This window comes from Coccinella septempunctata, chromosome 2 (assembly GCF_907165205.1).
Source record: "Coccinella septempunctata chromosome 2, icCocSept1.1, whole genome shotgun sequence".
Lineage (NCBI taxonomy): Eukaryota > Metazoa > Arthropoda > Insecta > Coleoptera > Coccinellidae > Coccinella > Coccinella septempunctata.
Window position 1 is genome coordinate 43,860,751 of NC_058190.1, and position 21,301 is coordinate 43,882,051.

General features: G+C 36.4%; 1 protein-coding gene across 3 annotated transcripts in view; it reads right to left on the bottom strand.

The window, feature by feature from the left end:
* The window catches only part of LOC123306610 (protein jagged-1b), a 194,693-nt gene that overhangs the window by 157,519 nt on the left and 15,873 nt on the right, over window positions 1-21,301 (bottom strand). For 2 of the 3 annotated variants that reach the window (XM_044888686.1, XM_044888685.1), the window contains exon 1: window positions 628-811. In XM_044888686.1, the coding sequence (XP_044744621.1) occupies window positions 628-717 (90 nt within the window). In that variant the 5' untranslated portion in view covers window positions 718-811. Of the gene's footprint in view, window positions 1-627; window positions 812-4,356; window positions 4,466-21,301 lie in introns of those variants that run through there. The other variant, XM_044888687.1, reaches the window with a different exon arrangement.

Consider the following 21,301-nt stretch of genomic DNA (forward strand, 5'->3'; position numbering starts at 1 on the left):
GTATTTTTCAAATTTCCAAGGGGAGAAAAATGAACCATTGAGCCCATTGAGGCAAAATATAATTAGGAAATTTTCTGGGTTATATCCAACAATGAAACGACTTGGTATGAAACCAAAAAATTCTGCGACTTCTATCAGTGTTTTTGCTATTATGCCAAGAAGAACACACCTTGCACATTTGCTAACTCCATTTTGCCAATGGTTTTTTTTCAGTCAAAGTCTGATTGTAGCCCCCAAAATTCGAGTTTGCTGAGGCAAACCCTCGAGCAAACCAAAACTGAAAGTTGGAAAGTTAAAGAAGTCTATCGTATATTTTGCCATATTTTTCAGCATAAAAAAAAATTCAGCCGAACTGAGGATTTCTAAGTCTGAAGAACCAATGAATAAGTTTCAATTCCAAATACAAGAAGTCTGTACTAAATCTCATTTATGGTTAATTAAGTGAAATTTCTGGATCAATTAAGAGCATTGAGCTTGAAAGAAGCGATTTCACCTGTTCTCCATGAAAAATCGACCATAAAAACACAGCATAATCGAGAAAACAAGTGTTGAAGCTCAATTGAAGAGCTCAACCAACAGGTCGTCGACAATGACCAAGAGCCGCAGAAATTCGCCGGTAACAGTTACCTGTAAGAGTAGCAGGAACAGCAGGAAAAAATGTAATAAATATCCATGGGTCAAGCATCTACATAATAGGCGCCACATAACCCCGCACATGGTCACTCTTGTAAGGGCTGCGCAACAGCGTCATGGACGCAAAACCACTTTACATCACACGTCAAACTTAAGCACGACGCGCACTCTATGACTGCCCGTCGACTACTGACTGGGGGCCAGCGACGAGTGCCCCCTTCAGCATCAGTGGACCAATCCCGTGAGCCGATGAGCTTCTTTGTGTGTCTAGATGTGTAAGAGGGCCCGAGGGGCCCACTTGTTACCTTACGAAGATATTGTCTCCGATTCATTCGCCATTATCGGCGTAAAGGGGTGCGAAGCGATTAAATTTGGTCCTTCGGGCCGGATCCGACTGAATCGCGGCAACTTCTTTCGATTGGTTTGATTTCTTCGGTCGGTTTTGGAGAATTTTCGGATTCATTCATGGAGAAGAGGATTCAAGCTGAGATCCAGAGTAGGGGGTCATCTAAATAAAACTTTTATTTCGATCCTTTTTCTTCTTGGTTCGAACCCAATGGAATATGGCATAGATTTACAAATGTCCTCATCCTCATATGCCATGAAACTGTCATCAAGTAAGGACGTTATGGTTTTTAAACCAATTGGCTGAATTTACTCAGGTTTTCATTTATTTTAAGGGTCCACTTTGAATATGGATAAAAAAAAATTTTTTTGTGTATATTTTTTATATCACAGAAATATGATCTATTATTATTATTATTAAGAAGTTATGTATATTCACTTTGTCTGGGTATAACTTCTACCTCAGAAGTTTTCTCCATGTGAAGAGAATTTTTTATCTTCATTCATTCTATTTCAGATATGAGCAGAGAAAACCCATATTAAGTTAAAAAAAGATTCGGTGTGTTTTTTTTTACTCTCAGGGGACATTTAAGCTTTTACTTTGGAAATAATTTCAGCATCAATATCCACGAGATATTAATCAGGTTCATGTATATTCGTCTGCGATAAAAAACATATCTATTTACATGGGCATGATGCTACGAGGAAAAATAAATACCTACACTCTGTATCAATTTCAATATATTGATATATTTTTTATATATGTTTCTCACGATAAAATGTGTGATCGACCAGAAATCTTATATTAATTCAAATATGGCATTAATGCTCCCACAATATGATCTCTTTCATCTCTCACTCTTATATTTTCCACCCTGAAATTGACTATTTTCTGACAGTGAGAGGCTTTTGAATCAAATTTAATTATGATACTGAGTAAATTCAGAAATACGGAAGCTTGAAGGACTGATATACAGATGTTTTTATTCGTTTTTTGAAACCAACAACTTTCTGCTTACACTGAGATTTGGAATGAGGAACAGTCAAAGTCAAACTCTTAAACAATATGTTTCGTGTTTCGTGTCACCATTTTTTTGCACGAACCATGTTGTTCGATGTCAAAAAATACTGAATTGCCCATATTCAAAAGGATATACCGTAAATTCGGCTGACTTGGGAACATTTTCGAATTCAACTTGTCATATTTCCTAAACGGTGACCTATTTTTATCTGAAAAATAGGTTCGAATATGCTTAATGACTCAGACTATTGATTAAGAGATATACCATGCTTCAGAATTCGGATATAAATTTTGAAAAAAATAAAAATATACTTGTCCCAAGTCACCCACCGATTTGTTAGGCATAAATGAATGAGATCCGTGTTGCCGTTTGATTTGTAAACAACCTCGTTTCATGACATATCTAATATCCCACGTATCCAGAAAAAATATTACACATTCACAAAGTGAAACACATGTAAAGGACACTAGAAAGTATAAGTTACATAAAAAAAGCGCTTTTACTCTCCTGAGTTCGTTAATTTTTCCTGTCAATTCAAACGCTCTGATCACGGAAACTCAACAGGAATTAATTGTTAAACTAACCGAAAAGACGCTACTCAATTTTATAAGTTTGTCCCTTCATTCATTAATGGTGAGAAACAAAGAAATCTGCAAGGGGGGTAATTGTCCCTAGCTACAGGACTGTCTCAAGTTACAGGACTGTCCCAAGTTACAGGACTGTCCCAAGTCACCCGAATCTACCGGTAGGTATCTTAAAAAGTCTCGAAAGGAAAACTGTGACAATTTCAGGCGACATTTTCAGACTCGTTTTCAAATGTTCTATGTTGAAATTGAGACCTTGAAAAACCACCCCGAGCACCTTCTTCGAACGTTTGAATTCAGATATCCGTTTCACAATAATCTAACTGACAGGAAACTGGACGCAGATTGGAATTATTGGAATTCAACAATGAACCTTCATTGTCGCTGTCATTTACGCCAGAGAGATACAAGATTACTCTCCGTACACGTAGTCGGGAGCTGTAGCACAGCATCCATCGTTCACGATAACTTTATCTCGGAGGATATGTGTGGATGTAAGATTGTGTATTTTGGGTTTTTGTGCGATATCTTCGTGCTGATTTTCGGGGGCGACAATTTGGCCGTTTTTCAATAGGTTCTTGTACACTGGGACAACTGCAGAGGAGTATATCTATCAGAGAAATTTCCATCTTGGGAAAATAATTTGACTGGTTCTTTGGATGGTTGAATTTGTAGCATCTGGGGAAATTATAAAAGGAAAAATGAAGCGAGATTCGAACATAACAACTATACACACGAAGTCGGTTGTATATATACAGGGTGAGTCTTTGACTCGTGAAAATATTTTAAGAGTAGATTCTTGGGGGGCAAAAGAAGCATGATTTTTCGAACCATTTTTTCCGATTCGGCGTTTTTCAACAGCCTGTATCTTTCAAACCGAGCCGATTCGTAAAAAATTTAATAGGAGAAAAATCTGTTATTCTTAGACTTTCACGTGGAGTAGGAAAGACAGAAGGATACTGCGAGAAAAAAAGAGAATACCTACTTACATATTATAATGGGTTCGAAATAAGTTGGTGGTGAGAAATTCAAATCAAAACTTAGAAATATAAATTTTTGAGGTTTGTTGGGTGTGTGAATTTCATGCTGAAAATCAACATCGGTAAATTTGTACCGCAGAAATGTATTATTATAAAGAATGCTATATTTTACGTTGAGTCGCATGAATGAATAGTTATAGATATGTTATCCAGAAACCGCAGCGTAAAAACCACAGCGGAAGTTTTGAATTAAAAGTTATATATAGAGTTATTAATGAAATTCTGTCGGTCAATGAAGAGAGATATACCGTAAAATACTCTCCTGATAGGTAATTCCGTTTATCCAAACTGGTTTTGTGCTTTTCAAAGCGAAAATTGATCTATTGGATCACGAGGCTTCTCACCACTAAAGACTAAAGCAACCACTACTAAAAGAACTCCTAATTTTAACTACACTCTGCTTCAACCCTCAAGTTTTCCTTTTTCTTCACTTGTCAGAAGTAACTTCGACAAATCTAATACTATCCAGAAAAAATCCCAAAAAGTCTTCTACAAAGACACTTTCGACACAAGATTAATAGTTGCAAGAGTACCGTTTTTGTATATTCAAACTTGAATTATTAATATTTGTACCTGAAAGGTGTTTGAAATTTTTATAATTTAACTATTATAAGTAAATTTTCGAGAGGTTCTTTTCTGCGATGCAGGTCCACTTTGCATTACCCTCTATTTTTCTCTTGGAATTCCTGTTCAAATATATTAGTAAATAAATAGGTAAATTAATTGACATACCTTGGTCATGTCCACATTCTCCGTTTATTGTGGGTGATAAGAGAATTCTAGCTGCTTTCTAAAGATTACGGATCGAAACATCCACATCCAACATCCAACGAAGAGATACCTAAGATGCATACGATCGTATAAAGCATTGATCATTTACTTGGACCTCACACAGTCCACTTCACATAAATCAACTGTCTGAAACCTCCAACCAGATTCCCTAGAAAATTTCAAACACTTAACATGCATTGATTCTGAAAAAAGTGTAGACAGCGTTACCAATCCACAAGTTGACAGAATTATCGGGTTTGTCAAACTCATCAAACCACAGAAATGCGTATTTACGCATTTTTACGCGCTTCTCCTGATTAAGACTGCTCAAACGTCTGCTATTTCCGAATTTTGAGAACAAAGAATGGTCTTAGACGATTGATGAAGACTTTCTGAGATAGACCTTCAACCACTTTGAAAGTATGTATCAATTTTTCAATGCTATTACGTCTTAAGTCATCTTATTCCCCACACAAATCTGAATCGAATAATAATCAGTAACCTGTCCCATTAAAATTCATGCAAAGTATGCGAGAGAACTATATTGGGGAGATTGGTCCAGTTTTCATTGGAAAATGGATGCTTACCTAGTCGTTCATTTATAACTAACCTCTCGAATTATGTTAATAAAAGGATCAAAATGGTCGACTCTCGCTTACATTAAGAATGTACCTAATCCATCTTGATTTTTCTCCTGCGTTCGATATTGTTCATAGACATAGACGCTTTCTCCCAAAGTTTGGGCATACTAGGTGATCTTCTCTTGTATTTGAGTCGTTTTTTTCCAATCCCATTTTATAGGAGTATTCAGAGTGGGATTCCGCAGGGATCCGTGCTAGGCCCCACTTTATTTCTACTCTACACGTCTATACACCTCTTCAAGTGTATGGTTCCCACACAGGCAAGAATGCACTGATTGAAAGCTCTTCTTTTCAGTGCCAGTGGAATGTTTCTCTTGAATGCATCCGTCATTTTTCCATATGCCGCCCAACCCAGAATGATTTTCATTGAGTATCAGCCAAGTATTCCCTTTTTCCTTCATTTTCCTTTAGCTTGGTGCTAGGTAACAGTGGAGAGAATTCCGGCTTGGATCTACAAATTGCACGTCAATTTTGCCCTTTACTGAAGCGTGAAGGAAATGAATCCAACTGATTGTTTCGCAGTAATTATTCATTATACATTGTATAATTGGGCTCATAATTCAGAGTAATAAATTCGGAAGGACTAACCTTTACTTACTGGCCATCAGTCGAAATGACTGAGGTCAACGCTTCTTCCTCAATATCCTGAAATTATTGGAAATCTTCAGCGAGACCATCAATTATGTAGCAGCATTTCGATGCTTTTATGGCTAAACACTCATTAGAGCTCAATTCGATCAGCAGCTTCCTGCTTAGGAAGCTTGGTGCATACCATGCACCAATAAGAAACAAACCATATCAGGTACACACCACCTATGAGCTAGACAATGATTGTACCAAAGCAAACATATCATTTTCTAATTGAAAACCATTCGATAATTGGCCAATTGATCTTGTGGCACCCCTCGGTGCCTTTTGCTCCTATTCGTGTACATGTTTATTACAAATAAGGCATGTTTACTATAAATCGACGCATCATTAAAAATAACAAATGAGCGTTGGTGGCGTGTCTAGCAGTTGTAAGTCACGGCCTCCTGCTATCAGGGCATCGTCTACCTGGCTATCCGATAGGAAGGACCATGGTGTCGAAACAAGAGCGGTTCTGATAGTGGACTATCGAAAAAGATGTACGAGAGTGTGAAATATGGGTAGGATATCACTTTGGAATTTTTATCCAGGGGATTGTTTTTTATCGGCGTCTTTGCAATTTTTTTTTCGAGATCATATTGGTCCAGCAGTGGCGTCCAAGTTGTCAGGATATGAATAGTTAAACAATTCATCTCTAACATATCAGAAATCACATTGAACTTGAAATAGATTATACGATTCTCAAAAGATGAGGAGTTTTTAAACCACGACACGTTTAAGGTATGAATTTTCTTAATTCTAACGTTTTTTCAGATAAATCAGTACGGAAATCCCATATTTTATTCCATTCGAACTTAATTTTGAAGTTGAACCGATAACAAATGGGTCAATAGTATAATTTGCATTGCCTTCATGTTGTGTTCTGAAAGTTGAAGGTTTCGTGATGGAATCTTCATCACTGTGTTTTTATTTGACATTTTGTGATATAACTCGGGATGTAAATCGTAATACCTACTTATAACAGAATAATAAACGTAGCTGGAAGACAGGAGAGGATACGATATCATTCATAATAAACCGTTATCAAGTGACTCCAACGCCTCGTTTATTAAAATATGAAAGCAATTCGATATCTTGTTCGAGATACTTCGGGCAATATTTTCAAGGTGAAATATGATCTACTTTATTGGCAGTCGGTATAGGAGAATAGATGATTTCGAGAATATTCCTGTATTTGATGAAAAATGGGACTTGCGATTACACATTTTAAATTTTAATAATGAGCTGTGCCACCCTGACATAACAAAATTACCTCCAGAATAACTAGCTAAATCTATGACACTACACATCTGTGGATCTTTTAAACAGACTTGCATTCAGCCAAAGTTGAAAGTACCCAATTTTCCGAATATCACAGATATTTTTTATTTTTGAACATCGAATTACTCGAAAACGGCGCATTATACGAGAAAATATGAGGAATACCTTCATCTTACAAAACGTTAAAATATTCATTAGATAGCGTCCAACTTAGTTTCAAGAGTTCCAGAAAACTGGAAGACGTGGGTGATATCTTGTATTCGAAAAAGATTCATCAAATAAATGAAAAACTATATTTCGAAATTCATTTCATTCGATAAAACCGTTTGTGACATAAAACTAAAAATAACATTTTTGATGGTTTTTCAACATCAGCCTGTATATCTCAAACCAAGCCGATTCGGAAAAAATAGTAGAGGTAACAAGTTTTTCTTTTGACCTCAAGAATCTACTGTTAAAATATTTTTACGAGTCAAAGACTTACCCTATATACAGGGTGATTCATAACTATTGGGACATAGGCTAAGGGCAGATTGTTTGGACCAAAATATGGCGATAGGACCAAATATACCTCGATAAAATATTGCTGTGGAAAAAGATAGAGGGCGTTAAAGTTGAATTTTTTATAAGGGACAGAATATTATTTTTTTCGGAGTTCAAAAGTCCTTTTCAACTTTTAATAAAAAGTATTAGAAAAGGCAGAGAAGTCGGAGGAGGCCACGTGAAACATTTAATTTAAGTTTATTCTCTTTATGTTACATTGTTTTCAATTATGCTTTATCGTCGAAATAAATAAATACAATAAATAAATCGTTATTTCAAATCCCCTTCCGATGCTCTGAACTGTTCAATTGTGTTTTTCTTAAAAACGGATGAGAAAATATACAGTGAAATTATTAGCAAAAAACGAAAAAAAAAACTTTAATGCCCTCTATCTTTTTTCACATATATCACATATTTATTGGGGTATATTTGGTTCTATCAAAAAAACAAAATAAAATAAAAACAAATAAGCAAAATGAAGAACTGAAAATTAATAATAAAAAAATTTGACTTTCAACCTATGCACTGGTCCGGCCCTGCTCACCCCCATAAGAATGCAGACTAGGCCGTTTCAGAGGCATCTCGCGGTTTTGAGCAGTCATGTCCCTCATTAAAATTTCGTACCGTACCTACTCGTAATTAGGGTATCTTGAAAAATCGACAGAGCTTTGGGGACGGTTGTGGTGCGACGGCATTTCCCATTGTTTCCTTTTGCGGACAGCCACCTGACTTATTGGGTGTCAACCAATAGTCAATGTGTAATACCGCCTCTTTTTTATTGTTTCTCGGTTTCCGGTTCATTCGTTTTTGGGGAGATCAGGTTACAGGAGTTTGGGGGTTCGTTTCTGATATAGGAAATATCATTTTTTTCGAATGTGGTGACGAAGGAAGTGGATTAGATGGAATAATATGGTTAAGATTGTTATTGCTTGAGACGGAAGTATGAAAACCGGTCGTCGGTGGTGAACTTCGATGGATTGAGGGTAGGAAACTTGAATTTCGTTAACATAAGCAGGGTGAGATAGAGAGACAGAGAGGCTGTAGATTTTGTTAATCAAATGGGGAATTCTCCTCAATTTGGGTTATCACTGCATATCGTCGTTCTAAGATGCAAATTGCCTAACTCACAAAAAGACAGTTTTACAGGAGAGCTAAAAAACTTTGTAAATTTGAATTTTTATTAGAAGCAAACCAAATTCAAATATGTTTCAACATTTCTTGTCTTTCAAATTAGAACTTGGGCCGCTGTCAGATCATTGGTTTGTGCGTTTGTCACTAGAAGGCACTAATACCTTTGTTTTCATCAAAAATGGACTTGGGCAATTTGCATCTTAGAACGACGATATGCAAGTTTAAACTGAATAATTATAAGTTTCATTCATGATTTTTTCGAATTCACCGCGGAAACTATTCAAAATCATCCTTAAAATATGAGGTTTTAAAATTTAAATCGCTTTGTGCGGAGTTTAAGATTTGGCAACAGCGCATACAAAATAATGAAAAGAACAATGTCCGATCAACTTGTCTATAAAATAGCAGCTGTTGATCTACAGGCGCGTACTTCTGGCGAGCTTCAACTGCAACCGGCCATAAAAATCCCATAAAATTTTACGACCTTCCCCGTTCGTCGCAGACTTCATAGACAGACATCTTTGTCTATCTCATCAAGATAATGCATTTTTCATCCTTTATTATCAAGGCATATTTCAGTCGATGTTGCCAGCTTGTGCAATTCTCACAAAGCGCTTTAAACTTCAAATACCCATTTTCATTTTTAAGTGCTTAAAATAAGTTTTTTTGGGAAACGGTTGAAATGGTTATTTCAAAATGTGATGTTTTAAAGATATTCCATAAAAAATACATAATTTTCGTCAGAAGAAGTATTCCCTTTTTCACAGCCTGAAGGTGATGTGAGATTCGTAGTGTGGTACATAATTGCTAGCTAATTGGGGAAAAATCTTCCAGTAAGGGATTCGATAATGGACAAAACCAACTCATTCGACGCCATTATTGCTTGATTGTCGCATGTTGTGGAATCTTTTTTTCCGAAAAAAAATCTAAATAGGTAGGCCATCACTTCAATTATCTATCAAAGCCCGCGGCGACTAGTACATAACGTCTCCTTAACAAGTCTCCGATTAACCATATAAAACCTAATCAGCGCAAAGACATCTTTTCGTGCCAGATCGCCATTTTTTCATCGACCTTTCATCTTCTAAAGGATTCATTGAAAAAGTTAACGGCTGAATTGAGACATCCGTAAGTCACCCGTTGGCCGGATAATGAATTGTACCAGATTTCCTAGATGGGCCTAGGAGATCACAGGAAAGTCCCTCATTTGATTTTCTTCTCCGCAAGCTGAATTATTAGGCAATTAACTAACTGGAGACCAATAAATGTTTTCTGTATTTGGTCAAAACAAGAACGGAGTGCGAGCGCCACCGCTACCGTATGAGGAAGGCTCCAGCTTGTGGAAAGTAGGTATTTTCACGATTTTTATGTCTCTCACGCATCACGATTATTTTCGCTTTGGCGCTTGTGAGCCAGGAAATTGGAACCCCTCTTGTTCAGTTACACGATCTATACCTACTTGAAGTAAATTCGCATTCAGGTGTGTATCAGAAGATCGATTAGTGTAATTGCTTGCAATCACTATGATCATCCACATATCATGAATTCACTGATTTTGTATAATTTGCGATGTACCTATATGAGTTTATGTACAGGGTATCCCAAATTGCTTGATTTTGGCTGTTTCTGGTACTTCCAGACTAGAAAGGTTAAAAGTACATTAGTGGAAACAGTTTTTCGATAACTTCATTTTGGTTGAGGAGCCGACAATGCTTAATCGGGATTCACTCGAGTTTCGTGGAGACCTAGTGGATTTTGAAGATTTGATGGTAGAAGAAACAAAAGGTTCCATGCACTTTCAAAGTTGGGAAAAGCGTCTGCAGGTTTTCAAAGATGTAAAAAAAAATCGTAAGGTGTATATACTAGAGCGTATGAGATTAAGATACTATATATGCCCCATGTGTCTGTGATAATAAATTCATGTTAATCTGACAGTTTGTGTGGTGGGGCTGGCCGTAGAGTTGAAAATAGTAAAAAAATGTTTTAAAATGTCTCAGATTTTTGTAGGATATGTTAATCGGACACAAAGGAAGCTACTTTTCGAGAGACTAACAATTCGGACTTGACGCAACGTCACAGCGGTTCTTTGAAAGTGCAAAAAAAATCGTTACTTGTACATACTCGAGCTTGTCAGATTTTCATACAGATGGTTGATCTTGGTGTTCCAGATGTGTTGCCGCATTCATCTGACACTAATCATGGGGGGTTTCTTAATCTGACAGTTTGAAGATGATAAAAAGGTATTTTTTTTTAAATATCCCCCTTCCTGTACCTCTAATCGTTTCTATATTCATCACGAAAGTTGTAGATAATAAAATTGTGTACAACTTTTGTCTGAAGCAATTTTTCATACTCTTCGCCGTATTCGAGTTAGAGGGCGATATGGGCGAGGAGCTCAGCCACACATGCGGAAGGCCAAGGTCAATGTAGAAACCCAGTCTAATGTACGTACATTCATCGCCATATATCTTAAAAACGGTTGGACGTAGAAAAAATTGTTTCAGACAAAATTTGTAGAAAATGTTATGCTCTACAACTTTTATAAAGAATGCGAAAAGAATTTGAAGCCTAGGAGAGCAGATTCAAAATTCAATTCAAAAAAACCTGATTTTTGTTACCTTTTTGGCCAATTTTTATTGTTTCGGCTTGTTGAAACTGTCAGATTATATTTTTCCCGTCATTCTTGAATCATTAGCTTCAAAATAATAAAAAAATAGCCGCCGCGCTCGGAAATGTACACGTGACGTTTTTTTCGCAAGTTTGGCGACCACCCACACATTTTCAGATTAAGAAAATATATACTTTTCAAACATGTAATCAACTACATATATCTCAATCTGACATGCTCGAATATGTACAATGATCGGTTTTTTTTACTATTCTGACAGGCTGTCCTAGACAATTCCCCCTATATACAGGTGTAATTTTTTGTAGAGATACTGATACTCTACAGGCTCCATGGTCTCTTCCCTTATATTAATCTGACACGCTCGAGTAAATCCCGAATATCTCTCTTGGGGTCCCCAACTACTTGTCTTAAAAATATTATCAAATTAAGATATTTTATCGATTTCGAGAAACTGCCATAACTTCTTTACTTTCGAAAATATCTGACAACGATAAAAACTTTTGACAGGCAATTTTCACTGGGAATACGACACAATATTCAATTTCTTTCCACCCTTAGTACAAAAGATTGAAAAAGAATTAGTATAGTGTCGTATTCCTTGTGAAAAAGTGGCTGTAGAAAGTTTTCATCTTTTTTAGATATTTCCGAAAATAAAAATGGTATGGCACATCCACAAAAACTCATATTATAATAATATAATAATTTGATTATATGTTTTTCCAAAAGACAAATGAAGATATCAAAATTTTATGACTTCAAAAATCATCAAAAAAAAAACTATGGTGATACATACCTAACCTAAAATAAAATAATTTCGTATTGTCACCGTTTTTGGAGACAAATTTTTAGCACCTCTATCGTTCTCCTTCTCTCTACTCTCCATAGAATTATTCAATTCGATTAGCGTTATAGATCGCCCATCGAAAATAGCTGTAAAAAATCGAATTCCGAGATCATTAAATTTCAATGCCGGGAATTCAGCTCGAACCGATAACTTCGTTCGCATCAAAACTGGCTCACTAGATGACACTGATGTGGCGGGTCCTTATGGACGCTGAGTAATGAAGTCGTTTTTATCCTACTTTTCGATTTCGGTAAATTAGGTAATTTAGAGTTGAGTCGAGTGGAGGACGGGATATTCAAATCAGCTTTTTTCAGATCCTTGTCTACAAACTGCCACGGGCACCTGTTCGACATCTAAAATAGTCTAATTGGATTTAGATGGCCACCAGTTTGTTCCCGGTCGGCAGAATTCGAATTTATATTCCGGTTCGGTTTATTTGGAGCTCTGCTCTCGTGGAACGCTAAGTGTTTTTTATCATTCCCAGGATTTCCATAGGTGGGTGGAGATCTGAATATGAATTCGGAATGATGAAGACGTTCGATGGTTTGTGATGGGTCAGTCACTTTATTCGTTGGTATTTAGGCGTGTAGGAAGACATTTTACAGATAATGAAGACTGGAGTAACGTGGAAACAGAATGATTTATTGGGTTCGAGAACTGCATTTTAAACTGACGTTTTTGTGACTGAATAATTTACATCGATTTTGCTCGGAAGTGAACAAAAAATTGAGGAAATTATTGTCGTGAAATCAGGAGCTTCTGATGTCTTACTCAAAACACTACCATAGAACTATGGTGGTTACCCATAATAAATCATAAGACGATGACATTGTTACCATAGCTTTTTTTTAATAGAGTTCTTCTGCTGCTTTTTTGAAAGTTTCCACATATTGTTTCAATGCTAAAATAATCTTCAGGATGCAGAAAGTCGAAACATACGAACAATAGAAAGAATAAAGTAATAAATAAATTCAAGAAACGGTGATTGAATAGGTAGGACTGAAACGCTGATATTTTTTTCAAATCGACAAGTATTTTACTGAAAACATAATAACGAACACTGTGAAGTAGGAATAAACCATATATGTATTCGAATAGATTTGTTTCAAATAGCAACTTGCAACTTGCAAATTTCCATATGCTTCCCAGAGAATAATGATTATAAAGATTTTGATTTTTTGGAATCAAGAAGGAGTCTTATATAGGGTGAGCCTTTGACTTGTACAAATATCAACAGTAGATTCTTGAGGTCATATGAAACACTTTTTTCTAACCATTTTTTTCCGATTGGGCCCTGATAAAAAGATATAGGTAGTCATTTTAAGTTTGCAGAATAAGCTGTGCTACCGCTGGAAAAACCTAACCGTCAGAATTACTAGCTCGATCTGTGACACTACACATCTGAGGATCTTTTAAACAGAGTTATATTCAGCAAAAGTACCTCATTTTTCAATTTCCCAGATACTCTTTAATTTTTGAACATCAAATTCCTCGAAGACGGAAATGAAAAATATGAAGAATACTTCTATTTCATAAAACGTTCAAATATTCATTAGATAGCATCCAACATCGTTTCAAGAGTTAGGTTCTGTGAATTTTTGGTATTTTTATGGTAAGTAATGGTCATAATGAGCAAACTGGAAGACGTGGGTGATATCTTGTGTTCGAAGAAGCTAAATCAAATAAATGAATGGACTATATTCAGTTCATTCGACAAAACCGTTTGTGAGAAAGAACTAAAAATAATTTTTTTATGGTTTTTCAACAGCCTGTATCTTTCAAACCGAGCTGACTCGGAAAAAAAGAAAAAAAAATTGTTTCTCTTAACCTCAAGAATCTACTGTTGAAATTTTTGTACGAGTCAAAGATTCAGCCTGTATAGGCTCTGAACCGTAAATTTTCCAATGTTACAATGTTACAATGTTTTTTCAATACACCGATATCTAACAAGATATCGGTGTATTGAAAAAACTGCTTCTGACAAATAGTGTTCAATCTTTTCAACAATCATTTTTCTGCATGAAAAGTTTCGGGAAAAGTGAACCAATAATAATTGTGAGGGACAGCAATCTGAAATTCTTCAAAACCAACGGAAAACGTTAGGTCATCTGTTAGCAGTTGGACGGGTTTGGAAATCTCCCTAGATACTGATCCGTATCTGAATGGAGAGGAATCATTGACGATAAGTGTCAAGAGCCATCCTGAAATATATGGAATATCGGTTTCTTTTATCGATTAAGGATATCCGTTCATACTATCTACCAGATTTTTCGAAAGTTACACAATTAAAATCAGCATATTAGTCTCAGATTGCCCATTCAAAAGAAGAACAGTATAGTCTACAATATGATAGGCAATTCCTCGAATCTTGAGTTAGGATGAAAAAATGTGGAAAATTCACTTTTTCATGATTTGATCGGAGAATTTTGAGCTTTAAGCGTCGGGGATAGTGAAAAATGCTGTCATTTTTCGAAATGAATCTCAAGCTCATCTAATTCATCATGAAATGTGATAAATTTTCCATTTTGTAAAAGTTTGAGTGTACGTGATGAATGGAAACGTATGCCATTTTATGAATGTATTACGCTTTTTTTATAAAGCCCTAAAAGAAGGAAGTACTGAATCTCATTTTGTTATTAAGTGGAGGTTACTCCTTCTGCATACTAAAAACATTAACCTTGTATTTACATCAGATATAAAGATTGATTGTACCGTTTCGAAATCTGTATGAAAAATGCATTCTTTTAGAAGTTGGTCATTGAGACATTCATGGATTCTATTTCCACCACCCATGCTCAAACTTTTCCAAATCAGAATATTCATGGCAATTCATGATTTTTCCCCAAATCACTAAGATATGCTGTATATGTATTGGTAGATTCCATGAACAATATTATACCACGAAAAAATCGTTCTACGGATGGAAGTTCTATGGATGTGGCAGAAATCTTTAATTCGAAAAAAAGCCCCTACTAGGAAATATTGCAGCCTTCATAATATGACCCTCTACCTTGTTTTGAGATGTGTATTACTTAGAAACGAAAAAACCAATGCCTAGATATATCGCGTCATATTTTATTCCATGTTTAATAGCAATGCAGAAATCCAGATTGAAATGAGAGATAATTTAACGTGTTAAATGATCCGCACCAATCGGAACCGAATCAGGTTCCAGAACTAGACTCCAAGAGTCCATCCACATCCTATTCAGGTGTTCCCTAGCATTTCACACATCCTGGGAGTCAGGCACAGGTGCAGGTCGACGCTGAAGGCAAGGTTGTCTACATGCACCTCCGAGTGACCGTTGCCGGCTTGAGCGGGCCTCGAGATATGCAACTGGACAAGCGATAACCTGTTTTCGAGAACTGTAGATATGGGAACAGGGTCGGAATCGCCGACTGCAACACGGCTTCACTTATTACCTGAAATAGGACTTTGAAATGATTCTAATGGGTCCAATTCTTCTTCATCCATCAAATTTGGCGAGAACGTGTGGCATCATGATCAATTTTTGGTGGCAAGAGGTTGGGATAAGATCGTCTAATAGTGTGTAACAAGGAGGCAATAGAAATATTGAAATTCATTTATCCTTTTGGATCTTATATGAAACTTAAATATGTAGGAAATGATGAGTGAATTTGCTTCGATGAATAGCGAGTGAATATGAATATTATTAAAGAGCAGAAGACCATTGTTGATAAGAAGAAATGAATTAGGGAATGAAATGGTTGGTGTTGATAAAGTTCGTATCAAATCACATTATATCTACAATCTCTTAGATTCTAGAGCAAATATTCTTTGAGCTCCTGACTTGTAGGAGTGCAGCTCAATTTCGATTGTCTGCTACGATATCTAGTTAGACTAGACCAGTTCCATGCATAAAACAAATATTGCGTTACCATAGCAACGAACAATAACTCATTAGAAGTTTCAGTGTGAAGTTTGAGGTCAAAAAATTAAACCAGAGTTACGCGATAAATTAGAAGAAAGAAGATGTCCACCGAATATGAATATCGAAAAATTGGAGTATCGAGCCATCATCAAGTACCTGCATTTAAAAGGGTTAAGAGGTAAGTAGATTTACGAAGATATGCTTAATACCCTTGGTGATCAATGTCCCTCGTTTGCGACCGTGAAAAATTGGACTGCAAGCTTCAAAAGAGGTAAATTTTCCATTGAAGATGATGACAGATCGGTAAGGCTAGTTTCTGTGTGTCCGAAAATATCGATGCAACTGCATCGATATGACATGATTTTATCAGACCGTCGAATTGGGCTAAAACGGATATTTGAAGCACTGAATATTTCATACGATCGCGTTTATCATATAGTTAACTTAAGTTTGGACATGAGAAAAATTGCTGCAAAATTGATCCCCAAATGTTTGAATGTTGACCAAAAGCGTACAAGGGTAGAAGCATGGCGTTCGATTTGAAAACGATGTAGACTTCATAAGAGAATTGTTACTATGGATAAGACTTGGGTACATTTCTACGATCCAGAAACAAAGCAACAATCGATGGAATGGCGACACGCTGGTTCTCCAAGACCTAAGAAGTTTTGTGTCCAAAAATCTGCTGAAAAAGTTCTTGCTTCAGTTTTTTGGGATTGCCATGGAGTAATCATGATTGATTTTTGGATAAGGGTAGAACAGTAACCGGAGATTACTATTCGACATTACTGGCCACTCTACGGAAAAAAATCAAAGAGAAAAGACGCGGAAAGCTATCCAAAGGTGTTTTGTTTTTGCAGGACAACGCCATTGCACACAAATCTCATGTTGCCATGCAAAAAATTCGTAATTTAGGGTTTGAATTACTAGAACACCTCATTATTCATCAGATTTGGCTCCATCCGACTGTCATCTCTTTCCTCAACTGAAAAAAAGTTTAAAGGGTCGTAGATTTTCTTTCAACAAGGAGCTAATAAAAGCTGTGGAGGTTTGGTTTGCAGAGCAAGAAGAAATATTTTTTTGAAAGGTCCAGGGACGTTGAAGGTTTGCTGTAATAAATGTATCCAATAAAGAGGAGAATATTTTGAGTGATAAAATATTTTGACATTGAAATTTTGTTTGGTTTTATGGTAGGCTAAGAATTTTTCAATATATCCTCGTATATAAAGACCTGGGTCTTTTGCAGTTCGAGGAATAGACTGGCTCGAGCTCTTCAGCAAACTTTCACGCACAACTGTCAATCCATTTAAAACTGAACCGAATAGTTAGTTCCTTATTTGGCCACCAACTGATCAGTTACAGTAGATTATAGACAGCCAATTTTACAGTCCGTTTCTATTTTATTTTTCAGTTTGTGGCTAATGGCAAGATCAGTTCTTCTTCATGAACAAATCCTGAGTGGATTCTGGAATTTTTCGACTCAATCATCAGCTTAGGCGCTTCAGATTTGGGCGGGCTGCCCTAGTGCCCCCCTGGTCGAAGATTCCGTGCGCTACCCGCTACCCGAATCGCTACCCTCAAGCTGTTTGCTTATTAATTAGAGAGTAGGTCATAAACACCCCGCGGTCGCCGATGCCTCAACGCTCTAAGTGCAGTCCGGTTTGTTGTTTCCCTTCTTTCTTCTCCGTGTTTTTTTCGTTCTCCGCGACCTCTTCTTCCTTCAATCACGAACTTGATTATCGTGAGCGCCTTCGATCAGACTTTTATGGATTCCAATTTCATGACCGTTGCTGAGCCATGTAGGTATCCCGTGGAATTCCTCTGATTTATCACTTGATTGTTTTTATGCAATCAATCATGCGGATAATGATCATCCTTGGGTTGGATATATACTACCTAGTCCTGGTCGATTGAGAAAAAGGATCTGCTTTCATCCATATTGTTTGTATGGCTAGTTCGAGGTGGGTGAAATTTAACAGTCCTTCCGTGGAAGGTACTCTATGTTTGATTTTTTGATCAGTGATTCCTCTAGATAATTTCTATATGGTTCATAAACAGAACATATAGCAGTGTTTGATAACCTTTGATGATATTGTACGAGGATATATTGAAAAATACTCAGCCTACTATAGAACCAAACAAAATTTCAATGTCGAAATATTTTATTACTCAACATATTCTCCTCTTAATTGGATACATTTATTACAGCGAACCTGCAACGTCTCTAGACCTTTGACAAAATGTTTCTTCTTGCTCTGCAAACCAGACCTCCACAGCTTTTATAACCTCCTCGTAGGAAGAAAATTTACGACCTTTTAAACTTTTTTTCAATTGAGGAAAGAGATGATAGTCGGATGGAGCCAAAACTGTTGAAAAAGGGGGGTGTTCTAGTATGTAATTCAAACCCTGAATCACGAACTATTTGCATGGCAACATGAGATTTGTTTCTGCAAAAACAAAACACCTTTGGATAGCTTTCCGCGTCTTTTCTCTTTAATTTTTCCCGTAGACTGGTCAGTAGTGTCGAATAGTAATCTTCGTTTATTGTTCTACCCTCATCCAAAAAATCAATAATGATTACTCCAGGCCAATCCCAAAAAACTGAAGCAAGAACTTTTCCAGCAGATTTTTGACTTCTTAAATCTTGGAGAACCAGAGTGTCGCCATTCCATCGATTGTTGCTTTGTTTCTGGATCATAGAAGTGTACCCAAGTCTCATCCATAGGAACAATTCGGTTTGAGAAGTCTACATCGTATTCAATTGGAGCACAGATCGAACGCGATGCTTCTACCCTTGCACGCTTTTGGTCAACATTCAAACATTTGGGGATCAATTTTGCAGCAATTTCTCTCACGTCCAAATTGACGTGAACTATATGATGAACGCGTTCGTATGAAATATTCAGTGCTTCACATATCCGTTTTAGCCCAATTCGACGATCTGATAAAATCATGTCATGAACTGCATCGATATTTTCGGGGACTGACACAGAAACTGGCCTTCCTGATCAGTGATCATCTTGAATGGAAAATTTACCTCTTTTGAAGCTTGTAGTCCAGTTTTTCACGGTCGCGTGCAAAGGACATTGATCGTCAAGGATATTAAGCATATCTTCGTAAATCTGCTTACCTCTTAGGACCATTTTAAATTCAGGTACTTGATGATGGCTCTATACTCCAATTTTTCGATTTTTACAATTTCGGTGGACTTCTTCTTTCTTTTAATTTATTGCGTACCTCTGGTTTACTTTTTTGACTTCACACTGACACTTTTAATTAATAATTGTTCTTTGCTATGTTAACGCATTATTTCTTTTATCCATGGAACTGGTTTAGGCTAACTAGACATCAATACATCCTCGTATATTAGAAGATCTGTTCACCCCAGACTTTTTTTGAGCGGATTTCAAATTGTGGGAATCCACTCAGCCTGTATCTTTCAATCCGAGCCGATTCGGAAAGAATAGTGAAGGAAAAAGTCTCTTGACCTCAAGAATCTACTGTTGAAATATTTGTACCAGTCAAAAACTAACCCGGTATAGACATAGCCGATTCACAAAATCTATGTCTGATTTAGATATGTAGATTGCCCTAAATTTGAAATCCAAGGATCACAGGAGATTCGCCCAGTACAATCAATGGAAATTTGTCAAAATATTCGGTTTCAAATTCCATCTCCATTCCAAAAAATTCCTCATTACCTTTCGTTGAATCTGCAGGAACATCATCTTAGTCATGTAAACGATTTACTAACTGACATTGACGTAACAGAAGTAGGTGAGTAAATAACGATAGATTATGAGAAGCACCATTCCCACAAGGACTTCCCAATCGTGTTCCTTGCCAAGAGGAAGATAAATGGGAGGAACATCGTGATTGAATGCGTATTGTACAACATTAAATTGTTAACGACAGCGACCTCTGGAGGACGATGCGTCACTTGGTGGCGCCTTTCTTGCCATATGCGGAGAATTCTAACAGCGACTTATAGTAGCTAATCACTTCGAGGAATGTTCGGTTACTGGAAGATTTTACCTAATTAGGATTACCTCTAGGAACGAGAACAATGAATAGATGGATTCAAACGTTCAACTCGTTAAATCGGTTTTTGTTCAAGGTAACAACTTCGAGCTTCCTAATACTTCTCTCCTATAATGCAGTTGGACGTCTTTATCAGTGTAATAGCCGTTTCCCTCGATAGCTTGTTATTTGTGCACTGAACAAATCATAATTTTGTACTTTCTCCTGATTTTCTAGAAGCAAAGTTTGCAGACTAGTTCTATCTTCTGTTACAAGAAAGGCTTCACTTTTAAACACACCCTATCTTTACAAAATAAATAGCCTTATATAGCCAGAAAAAGAAAGGGCTCAAAACGAATGGAATTGAATATGGAAAACAGATCTTATCCTTCTCTGTAAGAAAATTGTATAGTATTGTCTTTCTTCCATTCAGAACTCATGTCTCAGTTCTTTGTTTCACCAATTACAGATAAGATCATGAAATCCAACACCGATAAATGAATTAATGTGTAATTTACGAAGTTGTTACGTGTAAGTGTCATTATCCTATTAAACCATAAAGAACAGGGAATTTATGAATATTTTATTGGAGTTTCATCTGATACAAACGAGTTTCTGACAATGAACCCACCGAATCGAAACTACTCGAAGCACTAACAATAATTGTTCCTACATTTTCTTAATATCGGCATAATTTATTAACAATAAATAACCCCAAATTACTGTTATTCATTGCATGAACAGTACAATTACCCATTAATAAATTAATTAAAAGTTTTTATTGCATACTTTGAGGACTGATGGGTAAGAAATGCAAATAAGTTGTCGGTAGGACTTCCTCATCGGTCTATTTTGTTCTTGTTGGTTTGGGTGGAATGAACTATTAATAATCGAGAGTTTGGAATGATCTACCAGTTTTCATAATGTATCGAGCGTTGATTGAAATTCTTCGCCAGGAAGTCTATGAAAATTTTAGAGATTATGTGATGTCTTTTGATTCAGCATTAAGCCTGCAGTACACTATTTCCTGGTTAGCTCCTGTAGTCTACACTACTTTTGTCGAATTACGAGTTGCAATTGGCAAAGAGGGTGAGTAAAAGAGATGAAAATCAACAGCAAGCATTCATCATTGATATCACTTCAGAAACGGATCAGTATTGAAGGCGAATTGAAATATACTGTATGATATATTAATTTTTAGCGAAATAGGGAATTGACCACAATGTTTTTGCTTATAACTGTTTTCCAGGATAAAAGAAGCAAACGTAAAATGCTCTCAAACTTGAATAAGCAATGAA